Source organism: Rousettus aegyptiacus, unplaced genomic scaffold (assembly GCF_014176215.1).
Source record: "Rousettus aegyptiacus isolate mRouAeg1 unplaced genomic scaffold, mRouAeg1.p scaffold_m13_p_1, whole genome shotgun sequence".
Taxonomy (NCBI): domain Eukaryota; kingdom Metazoa; phylum Chordata; class Mammalia; order Chiroptera; family Pteropodidae; genus Rousettus; species Rousettus aegyptiacus.
The window spans coordinates 180,324,359-180,337,348 of NW_023416284.1; the positions used below are offsets into that span (position 1 = coordinate 180,324,359).

General features: G+C 49.8%; 1 protein-coding gene across 1 annotated transcript in view; it reads left to right on the forward strand.

The window, feature by feature from the left end:
* The window catches only part of FNDC1 (fibronectin type III domain containing 1), an 85,645-nt gene that overhangs the window by 18,371 nt on the left and 54,284 nt on the right, over positions 1-12,990 (forward strand). The window contains exons 2-4 of the mRNA XM_016152715.2: positions 3,862-4,056; positions 6,249-6,335; positions 6,758-6,826. Coding sequence (XP_016008201.2) covers positions 3,862-4,056; positions 6,249-6,335; positions 6,758-6,826 — 351 coding nt within the window. The remainder of the gene's footprint in view (positions 1-3,861; positions 4,057-6,248; positions 6,336-6,757; positions 6,827-12,990) is intronic.

Consider the following 12,990-nt stretch of genomic DNA (forward strand, 5'->3'; position numbering starts at 1 on the left):
GGCATTTTAGAGGTTTCGAGGGACGAGTTTATTTTAAACGCCGTTAGCATCCCCGTGAGTGTTTTCTTCCTGACCCGGCGCGTCCTCCCGGCTCCTCGGTGCCCACGGCCGGCCTGGGTGGGCTGCCCGGAGCACTCCGCCAGGAGGGGCACCGTCCCCGCTGGCTGTCTGCCTTCGTCCCTCTTCGGGTGTGTCTGCGCTGGCAGCCTTAGCGACCAAAGGCACCGGCTGCTGGGCCAGCGCCGACGAGTTATTTTCGACGTTCGTGGAAGGCCTTGATCAATCGTCTCCTCACCCATCAGGGCCTGGCTGCAGGTGGCACGAACCCAGCTTGAACTCATCTAAATCCCAGGCTTCGCGGGCACGCGGAGCCGTGCGTTGGGAGGTGCAGGGCCGAGCTGGCCTTAGCGACGCCTGGAGCCGGGGTTCCCACTGCCACCGGGCTCTCTGTCCGTCTCCGGTCTCTCCTCGGTGTGGCGGCAAGGGTGGGGGGTCACCAACACGTCCAAATATCGAAAAACGGATGCCTAAAAGCTAAGTCGCGCCCCCAGGTGGGGTGCACGCTCCTTGACACGTCTTCACTTATCTGCTTGATCTTCCCGGTCCTCGAGGGTGTTTGGGTTGGATGCCCTTGGTTGACCTCATTAGTCCAAACCCTCCAAACACTTTTTCGTTGAACCCGCCAGTGTTTTAAGTGAGCCCTGGTGGGCGGTGCCAAGAGAGATGCTGGGGCAGGAAGAAGGAGGGGCAGGTGAGGCATCGTGACCCCGTCCACCATGATGAACGGGTCGTGAAGATGTTGCTCAGGCCAGGCCGGCCCTGGGGACCTAGCGCTGGACTCTGGCTTCTGAGGGCGGTTGCTAGCCCTGCAGGATTCCTTGAGGCCGCTCTGCAGAAGCCGAAGACCCTCCGAAGACAGACTTTGCGGGGCCGCTGAAATCTTGTCTCCCTCCTTGAGTAGACACAGACCTGTACCTCGACCTTGGACCCAAATCGACCCGCTTGGATAAGACCCGGGGTTTGGGGCTGGCTGTGCTCTCACCCCCAGCCCCCGGCAGAGCGGCAGAGGTCTCGCGGAAGCCATGGCACCGAGCCGTCTCGCCCGGCAGTCACCGGGTATCTCAAAGAACACCAAAATGTCATCTTGCCTCTCGGTACCTGGCAGAATCTTGAATCTGGATAACGTTCACCAGTGTGAAGGGCGTAAATGACCTGTTGTACGCAGTGCTCGAGTCATAGCAGACCCTCACTGGCTTCCTCCCGTCTGGAGCACCTTGGCATCCACGTCCATTCAAAGGCAGCCTCGCGTGGGGGTGGGAGGGTGGGGGACACACGGGAAGTTCCTGTTACTTCACCTAAAATCCCTTAGGCTGCAGCTTAAGTCCATTTTCTCATTTTGCATCCTACGGAGCCAAAAACAAAAACAAACAAACAAAAAAAACAAAAAAAACTTTTCACAGCCGTAACCCATCGTGCAAACTCTATGAGGCCATATAATCCCTGTTGTTTCGACTTCGGGTTTGTCCTTTTTCTCTTTAGAGGGACAGTTCGTGGGCAATAGAGCTGTGCAGGATTTTCCTAGTATCATCTCCACAGAGGCGAATGCTGAACGTGGTGACGAAAGGCCTCATTTACCTGGCGAGAGGACGGTCTGTCCTAAGTTTCTAAGGACACTTACGAGTCGATGAGGAAATGCTTTGCTCCCACAATGCAGATCCTGCAGCACTGAACCCAGAAAGCAGCCAGAGCCCCCGAAACCGATTTCCTCCTCTTCATGTAGCTTTACTCCCCATCGAAGGAACGAAGTCATGAGACCTACACGACGCTGATCGGGAGTAGGGCGTATCGCCTCGTTTCCAGCCCCGAGAATAAGCGTTCGTAATCCGAGTTCACGCACACCGATCTGTGCCTGCCCGGCATGGTGGTTCCTGAGGTGGATGCGGGTTTGATGAATTCACTCAGAGCTCAGGCATCAGTGGGGCTGGAGCAATGGACGCGGTATCTTTCATCCTATCCAGCCTTCCTCTCTTCGTCCAATTCTTTCTGAGCGAGGTTCAGGTGACATTCACTGGGAAGCATCAAACACAACATTAATGTGAACTATCAACGTCGACGTGAGTCCAGGGAATGAAAGTACCTTCTGCCCGAGTCCTGTAGTGTTCTGTTTAACTGGCCCGCCTTGTGTGCCTTGCGGGGTATCTGGGGGTGGATAGGAGAACCCTAAATTCAGAGCTGATTTTAGAAGGAGTTTGGCCCTAAACTAAGGTTGCCTCGAAGGTATGACTCCGGGGTCCCCCAAACGGCTTTGTGTCTAAAAACGACCTTCATGGGTAACTGAAAGGCCTAAAGTATCACCATAAGGATGTCGTCCGTCTGGTCCAAGGTTTTGTTGTGAGAATGCAGAAGTCCCCGAGAGCGCGTCGTTCACTTATTCCCTTCTATGGGGGGGAGGGAGGGGGGACGGCACCCAGCACAGGGACTGCGGCCGCGGGCGGGGGCAGCAGTGCCCGCCAGAGAGGACGGTGGCAGAGGGAATGGCCAACGCAGAGGGGGTGGTTTCGCCGTTGGTGTTAGTGGTGGCTCCTCGACGAATTCGCTCCCGGTGGGTGCTGTCATTAGCCCTTCACGGGCGGGGCCGGAGTCTGGTGGTCTGTGAGCCGCGGGGAGGCTGGGCGTGAGGATGAGGGCTGGACGGAGCGGCGCTGGCCCTCGGCTGCGCTGGCCCTCGGCTGCCGTTCCCTGACCTCTCTGTTCCAGACCCTACTTTCCTCACGTGGAATGTGGAGGGGGCCGACGGCACCTCCCGGCTGTGTGTGCTAATCAGCCCTGCTCATCCTGTTCAGAATCGTCATCAAGTATTAAAATCACATACTAACCAATCTGTGTGCGGTCCCGAAACCCTCTCCCGCCCCTCCCTTCTCCCGTCAGAGTCCGAATTCATTTTTCTTACTCTGACTAAGTTTAAAGAGTCTGAGTTTTTTTGTTTTGTTTTGTTTTGTTTTTAGGTTACTTTTTTTACCCCCTAGGAATGCCTCGCATCATTGAAAAATCAGTTTCAGATCCAAGTTTGCCCAAAATTTAACTGTTGCATGAGTATTCAGCATATGTTTATATTATGTTACATTGCGGTATCAGTTACATGATGAGCTGAGAGATTGTGCTTGACAAAATATTGTGTTTCGTTTTGGTTATTTTTGAAAATCAAGAATACTATTTTGGAACCTCATAACTGAGGATAGAAATGTAATTGTGCTTCTTAATAACTTGTTTTTCTTCTACGACAAAACAGAGAAACGCTTAAATTGGTGAAATACAGATGAAAGCAGAGGTTGAAATACCTGTCAAGGTGTTGATGACCCTGTTTCGTTTTTCTTGCGGGAATGAATGCTCTGTCTTCTCATCTCGGATACAACGGGCATTCTTCCTGATTATGAGTTTTGCCTTATTCCTCTCAGAGGTGATTTAAAGATTGTCCAACTGTACCATGTGAAGTCCTAAGACCTAGTTTAATATGCGAACACCTCTGGAAAGTATGTCAAATTACTAATTTGTTTTCCTTGCTCTAGCAAGGCAACATCGTCAAGCCGGAGAATGCCTAGAGTTTATTTTGATTTGTTTCACTTTGGGCTTAAATTTACCGCCCACAGTTATCCAAAATACATAAAAGCTTGTGGGTTCGGTATGTTTGTTTTGCTGTCATACCCTAACGATGTCCAAACATGACTGTGTTCACAGTAGGATCAGACAGATTAAAAGTCATTTTGCTCTTCTGCTAACAGTATCAGAGAACATTGGAAAAAAAAAAAATTCGTTTTCCCAATCTGCCATTCCCGTAAGTTGATAGTTGCGCTGTTTGCTTAGCTGACCACCCACTGAAGCCAAGGCACGTGAAACTGCTGTCCACTAAAATGGGCCTGAAAGTCACGTGGGACCCACCCAAAGATGCTACCAGTAGACCCGTGGAGCATTACAACATTGCCTATGGGAAGTCACTGAAAAGTCTTAAGTACATCAAGGTGAATGCGGAGACACACTCCTTCCTCATTGAGGATGTGGGTAAGTGACACTCTGGTCTTGTTCCCAGTCAGAACTAACTGCACCTGCATTCTTAGTTCCATCCTTAGGACGACCACTCGTGAGACAAAGGTTGGCCAGGCTCGTGTGGTCCCTTAGGAACAGGAAGCCAGGGTTATGAGCCTGTTGCTGCCGGACCTGCGTTGGAGCCCAGTGTTCCTGGTCTCTCTCCAAATCGATGTTGGAAGCAACTTTTAGTTTCTCAGTCTGCTTCGGGAAACTATCTCGATTCTTTTTTGTTGGAACTTGACTACTGGACATCTTTGTAGCCTACTCTTGAGATTATTTTTATTTATAAATTTATTTTATCATTAGGGATTACTCAAGTAACATGTCCCTGTAAAGGGGTGTGTCCTATGTCATACCTAGCCACGTCTGGTTCAAAGATGTAACATTTCTCTCCATGAAATTTGGTTCTCGAAGTCTGGAGTATTTAAAATGTTGCCTAACGATATGGTTTTATAGGCATAGGTGCAGGTGGTTTTGAACTTAAGCTTTGACCAGCCTCCGACGGCTCTTCTAGCTTCTGCTCTTTTGATCCCAGTGGGCTCAAACTCCACTTACTCTGCAACCATCCCATGGTCCAGCCTCAGGCTGGCTCATGAGGAAGTAACAGATTAGCATCTATGACAACCAGGTCTCCTCATGCCCTGGTAGCCCTTTGCTGCCTTCCTTTAGCGGGTCAAAATTAACTCATGCTCCTCAGTTCCTGGGCATAGTCTACCATTCCTATTCCTTCCCCCTCTCCTGAGTTGTAACATTAGGGTCCCTGGGTGTCAGAAGAAAGTATGAATTTCTTCTTCATCCCTATAGCCCCACAGAGCCCAGTGGCATGAGCAGGGTCATATTCGCTTGCTCAAACCTTGGGTGATGACTTCCGCAGAGAAGAAAAACATGCAAAAAGAGAGACTAAGAACTCACTAAAAAGCGGTGTCTCCGAAGTGAGTTCGATGAATTAACTGAATGGGAATCGGGGGCATGCGGATTAAATTTCTTTGAAATACGAAGACGCTCAGAACAGAGAGAGAAGGTGCTGGCAAAGCACGATTTTATGTTCCGTCTGCACCTGGAGCGTTTCCCATTTAGTCCTGCCGGTCATGCCAAACCCTAAATGCCACCAGGCCCTGCCACACCAGTCACACAGAAGCCATACCAGACCTGAGCACAGCAGGTGTCCCAGACGGTATCGGCATTGTCACCATGTTCCTGGGCCTCCGGCTGGGGACCTAAAGTGTGTCGAAGGAATGCTCCTCACTTTGAGGAGTGTACTTACCATGACTGCCTTTGACGGAACTCCCTCTAACCTCTCCAACCCTTCGTCCCCTCAAATGCCTGCCAACTTTCATCCCTTCGAGGAGTTGGTGCCTTCGCTTACCTTTCTCAAGATAATAATTCTTTTCGAGGAAGGCCAGCACCTCAGAGCTTGGCTTTCGGAGGCGGCCGGGCCAGGATGGACTCCTGTTGTAACCTGCCATCTTGTTTTCCTTCACATGCCAATGACATTAGGAACCCAGCCAAAGAGACCACTGCTATTTATTTGATCTTGACCCCAAGATGCAGGTCAGAAAGGGAGGCCCAATCACTTCAAGATTCTAGGAACTGCTTTTCTAGATTTTTGATGACAGGGTCAAAGACAACAGGCAGACATAGTAAGGGGTACATTTTATTGTGAAAAGGAGAAAATTTCATGAAGCTTTACTTATTGCGTTGAAGATTTCCCATGTACTAAATTTTATGAGTTACATTTTCTTATGATTTTTATTTATTTTTTTAGAAATTTCTATTTGGAGCTTCCACAGGGGAATGTTATCTGTCGTGACTGACACTGTAGCTTGAAACATGTATTTAGTGGACAGCGTGTTCCTGTTTGCTATGTTGATTTCACATTAAAAAGCTTAAAAGCTTTTTGGTGGAATAGTCACGAATCCAGGTTTATTTCACGTGCCATGTATTTTATGCTAAATGAACGTTGTGTTTTGGGGGTCAGTCGCACGAAAGGAATGTTAGCATTTCGATTTTTTTTTTAAAAAAAGAGGAGACTCTAGTTAGACTCATTACTTAATTCATTTTTTTTATCTATGTGGTTGTATCTGGTACAAAGCGGACAGTTAGTGAATCAAACTGTCATTCTTGGAGATTTGAAACAGTGGCTTGACGTAAACCATATGTTTCAGAGCCGGGGGTAGTGTACTTTGTGCTGGTTACTGCAGAAAACCACAGTGGAGTGAGCCGTCCCGTTTACAGAGCGGAAAGCCTGCCCGGTAAGTCTCGTCTAGAATCGGAGGCTGTATTTCTGTTCCTTAGATTGGGAGAAACATCCCTCCTTGCTTCTTCCGGTCAATGCCAGTTTAGAATCATTAAAGAGTTCCTGAACGACAACTTTTTAGACTCGTCTAACTGGCCGAAAGACTGAAAACTAGGAGAGTTCTTCCTTCTTTTAAAATAATTTAATGTAGGTTGTTAGCGTTTTGTCCTACATTTTTGAGCACTCGCTAGAGTAAGCCATGTGCAAAAGACTAAAAAGATGTCCATGAAGCTTAGGTACTTAGTCACTAGATGGCCCGGGCAGGTCCCTTTGAAGCCTGTTGACCAGACCACTTAACTATACGTTGGGGATGCACTGAAATGTGGAAAATCCTATAGTCCTCGTTTCTAACTACCAGGTTGCGTTTTCCTAATTTAGGAGGTGAATGGATCAAGATTGATGGTTTTCCCATTAAGGGTCCAGGACCATTTAATGAAACCGTCACAGGTACTATTTGCTCACTCGGTTCATGTCTCCACTGAAGCAGCGCCTTGCCAGAGGGCTGTGCTTCCGTCACCCACATGTGCTCACAAACCTTTGTTTAGTCCCCATCGCTAAACTAACGCACCCGCCACATGGTTTTGGTCACTCCGCTCTGCACCTGATGGGCCTGACTGCGGCCGGCGCGGTTCATTTCTCACTGTTCTCTCCTGTCCTGGCGTGGGGCAGCGTCTGTGTCTGCAGCCGGGGTTCTGTTGTGCTGTTAACAGACAAATATGGTGGTCGAGATGGCAGCCCCGGCATGACGAGGATCTTTGCAGCCCTTCTACCCAGAGATGGCTTCAAACGAATGGGACCCACCAAACAGTGGCTTTCACTGGCTGATATGTGGCATCGAACCTTTCTTTTCTTAAAACCCTGGCATTTTTGGCGATGCGTTAGATGGCCTGCCTCCCATCTCTGCTCCATATTTGTGTATATGTGTGTTTTATCATCTGGATGTTGATGTTGTCTGGTCATATTGTTTTACTTGTCGAGAGAAGCGTTGACATTTCTTGTGCGTTTCTTGAACATATTTAACTAATGGTGGGGGAAAAAATGATGCAAAATGCATGCAGTTATTCCGGAGTGTGGTTGGGCACTGACCCAAGGCAACAGAGTGAGGAGCCGCGTTGTACTTTTCATGAACCATGTTTTAAACACATCGATCTTGTGTTGTTGTTGAGAGGAAGGTGAGTATGTTGGAACCGATGGCTCTAATCTGCATCACAGATCAGATTCGATGCGCATAGTCAGCTTTCGAAGTTCCTGTTATAGGAACAGGGAAGGAAGAACACAACGGCCGGAAGTGGAAACTGGCTTTGGAGGAAAGGTGGTATATTTTTGACAATAGTATTAGAGCAAGTAATTTTCTTCCTTTTTCTTAAGTAATTAATTTCTTATGCCTACTTTAATAGAAAAGTGTGTGTGCATATGTCTGTATGTGCATGTGAGTGCTTTTTTTTTTTTGAGTAAGCATGTGTTACAGAAACCCTGGGAATCGGGGATCAGAGATAGTCATGTTCATTACTAGTTTTATGTACTATGAATGACCTTTCTCTGCAGAAGCCTCTGTAGTCTCTGGCTACCTCTAGAGAGCACTCTGCCATAGTGCACGGTACTACATTTGTCATACGTGATGATAAAAAAGACACTGGAAGAAATTGCTAGCCGAAACCATTTCCGGCATGTGATATAAAGTAGAACTTAAAAAAAAAAAAAAAAAGACTATCCAGAATGCATAGCCTTGGTTACAGTGCTCCAGAAACAATTACATTTCATTGCTAGTAAAAATAATAAGAACAACTTTTGAGAAATTATCAGCTAGTGACCAACCGGCATCTGTACGTCTTTCGTGAGGCTTAGAAATATGCGTTGCTATTGTTCTGAGGGATGGTTAATAGACGATGATTTTGTCAAACAAAAGAAGGATTCTTAACTCCACATATCTTCATTCACAGGGAGGGGTTTGTCCTCAAAATGCAGACATTTACATCAGCACCTGGCGCGAAGGCCCCAAGGGTCCGCTCTAGTGCTGAGACTGTTAGCGCCTCGTGGTCTCCTCGTGTTTCATTTGAAACCAGAGGAAGATCTATTCTGAAACAGTGATTCCAGCTCCAATTCCAGAAGGCCTCCTTTGGCTAGCTGACCTCCCTGTCTCCACTTAAAGATAGGAGTCTAATCATTTGATTCATCTGTACAGACCCGGGTCTAGGTGCCGGAGGTACGAGGGTAAATAAGATGCGCTGGGGCTAGCCTTAATGAAGGCCATGTCCTAGCGAGATGGGCGATAAACGTGCAAACAAAAAGCAACGCACGCGGTCTGCGTGTGCGCGTGGCTGCCGTAAGGAAACGCCGTGGCCTGGGCGACTGAAGCACTCGGCAAGTGTTTTCTCACAGTTTGGGGGGCTGGGAGCCCCGGATCAAGGCATCCCCATGTTCGGTTTCTCCCGGGGTCTCTCTCTCTCTTTGCCTTGCGGATGCGAACTTGCTTTCTGCGTCCTCGCGTGGCCTTTCCGCTGCGAGCTCGCGTCCCTCTGTGTGTCCAAATTTCCTCTCCCTGACGGACACCGGTCAGATGGGATTAGGGCCACCGTGACAGCCTCCTTTAACTTCATCGCCTCTTGAAAGTCTCCAAATACAAGTCACATTGTAAGCTAACTGGGGGGTTAGGACTTCAACGTATGAATTTGGCGGGGGGGGGGGTGGGGCGGTGAAATTCAGCTCATAACGTAGTTATAAATTCTTGGAAAAACTGACAGCACTGTGCTATACAACAGGCTGGGCGGTGGTGGGGTGGGAGGAGCCTAGGAGGCCCAAGAAGACAGCGCCCCCAGGCTAAGACCCTACGGGGACCCGGGGGTGAAGCCATGTGAGGAGAAGGACGCTGGTGCCAGGAATGCCGGAGGCGGGCAGGACGCGAATGACTCTCAGACTGGTCGGTTGTCCAAGTGCAAGAACTCTTAGGACCCAGGGAAGGATGGGACAGAGTGGAAATGCAACTCCTCTGCGGAAACTTGGGCTTCCTTTTCGGGTAGCTCACCTCAGACTTTTCAGTTAGAAAGTTTCCTTTGTATTTAAATGTAAAATCTGACCTGTTGAGACGTAAAGCCATACCCTTTGTTTTTTCCCCAGGGAAGAGATGTCAAGGTCTCTTCCTATATTGGAATCCTATTATTTACCTTTCCTGCAGGCCTCCTTTCTGAAGTTGGTTTAGCTTTCTTCTGTGACTGGATCTGGGCGAATCTGTTATGCGCAGAGACAGACATGGGGGGAGGGGTGTGGGCAGGACAGCCACCAGGGCCCAGATGCTTCCGAGTGGCCAGCGACGTGGCATTTCCTCCAGCTCGTCCTCTGGGACATTTTAGCTCTCAGTAGGAACATATGTTGTCTTCATAATGCTGTTTCCTCGGGACACTGTTAACTGTGACTGAAGCCAGATCATGAGGCCGCTGTGTGCCAGACGTGCACCCCAACTCAAAATTCTAAAATTAAAGATGAATCAAAGACTGTCCTCTTTCCACATACCAGTTTAATTAAAGTCTTTAGCCAGCGGGGAATTAATAACGTCTGTGGCATTATTTCTCGGTAACTTTCTCCTGCAGTCATGAGTTTTACTAAGTGTGCAGTTTGCAGGGTGAACCCCGCTTTCTGCTTCCTGGCCTGGATGGTGAACCTCTCAAGGGCAGGCCGCTTAGATTCACTCACCTTTGTCTCTCCAGAGCCTGGGACGAGCACACAGCAGGTGCTCAATAATTGTTTGTTAAGCGGAAATGCATTTGGAGCAGCTTCTGCTCCGTGGCCTCCCCTGGCCGAGCAGGTGTGTGATGACGGGAGCTGGCACCGAATGCCGCAGAGCTGTCCGTCAGAAGGTCGGGTCCCGCGGCCAGGTTCGGCTGCTGGTTCTGGGAGTGGTCCCGGGCAGGCCAGCGGGTTACTTGGAGGGGCCAGGTGAGGAATGGTGGCGGGCACATTTGTAGCTTGGAATTCCTGGCCAGACTGAGAAGACTAGGAGTTTACACCATCAGATCTGGCTGCTGAGAGGTTCTCCCCACCCTCCCCCCTCTCGACAGCGGCCATGCTGGGTAACAGGCAGCTTCACCCTAAGGCTCAGATCTCTTTATCCAAGAGCCTGTTTCAAAGTTGCCACTCACAGTGGACGTCACCAACTGAGAGCCCACTCTTCAGTAGTCAGAAAGGAGGCAATGAGGCTGATGCGTGGACCTTCCTTCGGCCAACTGTTCTTGCGTAGGAGGGTGCGGAGAACTCGGGAGCTGCAGCCCAGACGGAAGTGTGTGGCGGGGACTCAGGAGCCATCGGCCAGAAGCAGCAACAGGTGCAAGCAGCCTGCCCCCCCGCACCCCCCCACCCCAACCCGGGCACCAGCTCTTAAGCTGACATTCTGTGGTGTCCCTAACACTGATGACTGTGAATATCTGCTCATCAATTTTCCCTTGGCTGAATTCTAAGAAGCATTGGTCGTGAGCGAGGCCGTGTCCTCCAATGCCAGCGTGGGGGCTTGCTTACTTCAGTGGCTGTCCCAAGTGGGAGGGGCAGAGGGTGCTGGAAGCTGGGCAGTGAACTGTCCCCACATGTGTGGCCTTGAATGGCATGTTTGCCAAGTTTGCCTTCACGCCCTGGAAGGACCCACCCTAGTAATAAACCTACTACTTCTGCAGAAGAAGTCAGCCTCCGGGTGCCCATGCTACCTGCTGACAGCTAGCCACCTCCACGGGCTCCTCCTCTGATGTCTGGGTGAAAAGAAGGCAGGTTGAGGCGGTGAGGGGTGGCGATGTCACAGAAGACAGAGGCAGCTTACCTGGGATCCCTGCGAAGGCAGACATTAGCCCTGAAAGAAAACGCTTTCTCTTTCAAGTTATCGAGCTACGCAGGTATTGCAACCGGACCTTTCATTTGCAAATCGTCTGTTACCGCAAAGAATTGAAATAATCTACAGACACTCAGCAAAACGAGGCCTCCAATTTCCAGAGAACCATGGAGTTCCTTACTATTCTACTCCCAAGTGAAATAAATGCAGAAGAACTTTAGACTAAAACAGGCAAACCAAACCAAACAAACCTCTGGATCAAGCCCTAATTTTCCCAAGCATGTTTACACTCCTTCCTCTAGCTGTCTGTCTGCTACATGGTGGGGTGAGCAGGTGCCCGATGTCTGCGCCTGAGAATCAGAAGAGGGTCCTCGCTCCTTTGCGCTCTGAGGCCGCGAGTGCCTCTCAGGCAGCACAGCTGAAACCTGCAGCGGCAGCAGATGAATCCGGAACAGGTACTTCTGATGACTACTTCTGCATCGCCAACAAGGGGGAACATCTTCAGAGCTGGTTATCTGGAGAGGTGCCCTGACTGTGGACTTCCACGCTGTGTCAGTGGGGGCCAGGCTTGGGGGGGCACTCACTGCACCCCATGTTGAGATGACTAAGGGCATCAGCCGCTGGTACTTCCGGGCTTCTAGATGAGTGGGACGCAGAGCCCCCAGCTCTCCTACACGGGGCGCAGTAAGGGGGAGAGATGTAGGGGGAGACGCCCCGCAGAAGGCTTAGTTAGGGCCTGCGAAACCGAGGGACGTGTCCGTGGAAGCAGTCGTGGGACCTCTGCGTTCTCGCACCGACGCAGGCTTCACTGCCGACTCGTGCAGAGCTCTGTGTGACCAGCATAGTGCCGGCCACCGTCTCCAGGTGACGTGGCCTTTTGCAGCCACACACGACCTGAGTCCTGGGGGTGGGACGATGGCATCAGGTGGTTTTCACTGATCTTCGTAGCAGTACCGAGGTCAGGCGTTTTGGACGACACCCTGAAGCTGCCCGCAGCCCGGTGGTTCTCGGGGCGTCTCAAACTGGAGTTCGCGGAAACGGGGAGAACAGGGCCCTGCCTGGAGCCTGTGAAGAATAAAGTCCACTGGCCACATCCAATGGGGAGTGTTTTCTTGATGGTCAGTCGTTTAAAATACAATTTTTTTTTTAACCTGAAGACAAACACCAAAATATTATGGAGTAGTCTGCAAAACTCAAACAATTTTTGAGATAAAACCGAAACTGTGACTAAATGGCCATGCTCCAGGCGCCTGGAGATTGAGTACCGTTTCTTCACTGCGAGGTAAGTTTTGGTGACAAGTTCGAGGAGCCCTGTTAAGTGATAAAGCAATTCAGCATTTTCCGTGAAGCAAACAAACAAAATGGCTGAGATCGAGTGGTCCCAGGATGGTTTGAACTCTTTGCTTTGTTTCTGAGGCGGCCCTGCTGGATTTTGAGAACCATATTTTGGGGCACAAACGCCGTCAGCCTCACGCCAGCCTGTGGGGTTGGCCCCTGGCCACACCGTCCCAGTCTATTCTTCATGTCCAATAGGATTCCCCATGACTTTCCCATCTGGCGACAATATGGACTTCTTCTCCTTGTGATCCTAGAAAGCAGGAAAAAAAGTCCGTGAAGTACTGGACAGGTCCACTGGGCAGCAGAGTCTTGAACTAAAGGCACTTTAGTTAGTTTGTTTGTTTTAAAAGTTAATTTTAAATGCTTTTTAAAGGCTTCTGCAATCCATAACATTGTTAGTAATTGGCCCTGATTAGCTTGGGGGCAGTCCAAGTTTCTTTTTTCTCTTTCTTTCCTTCTTTCCTTC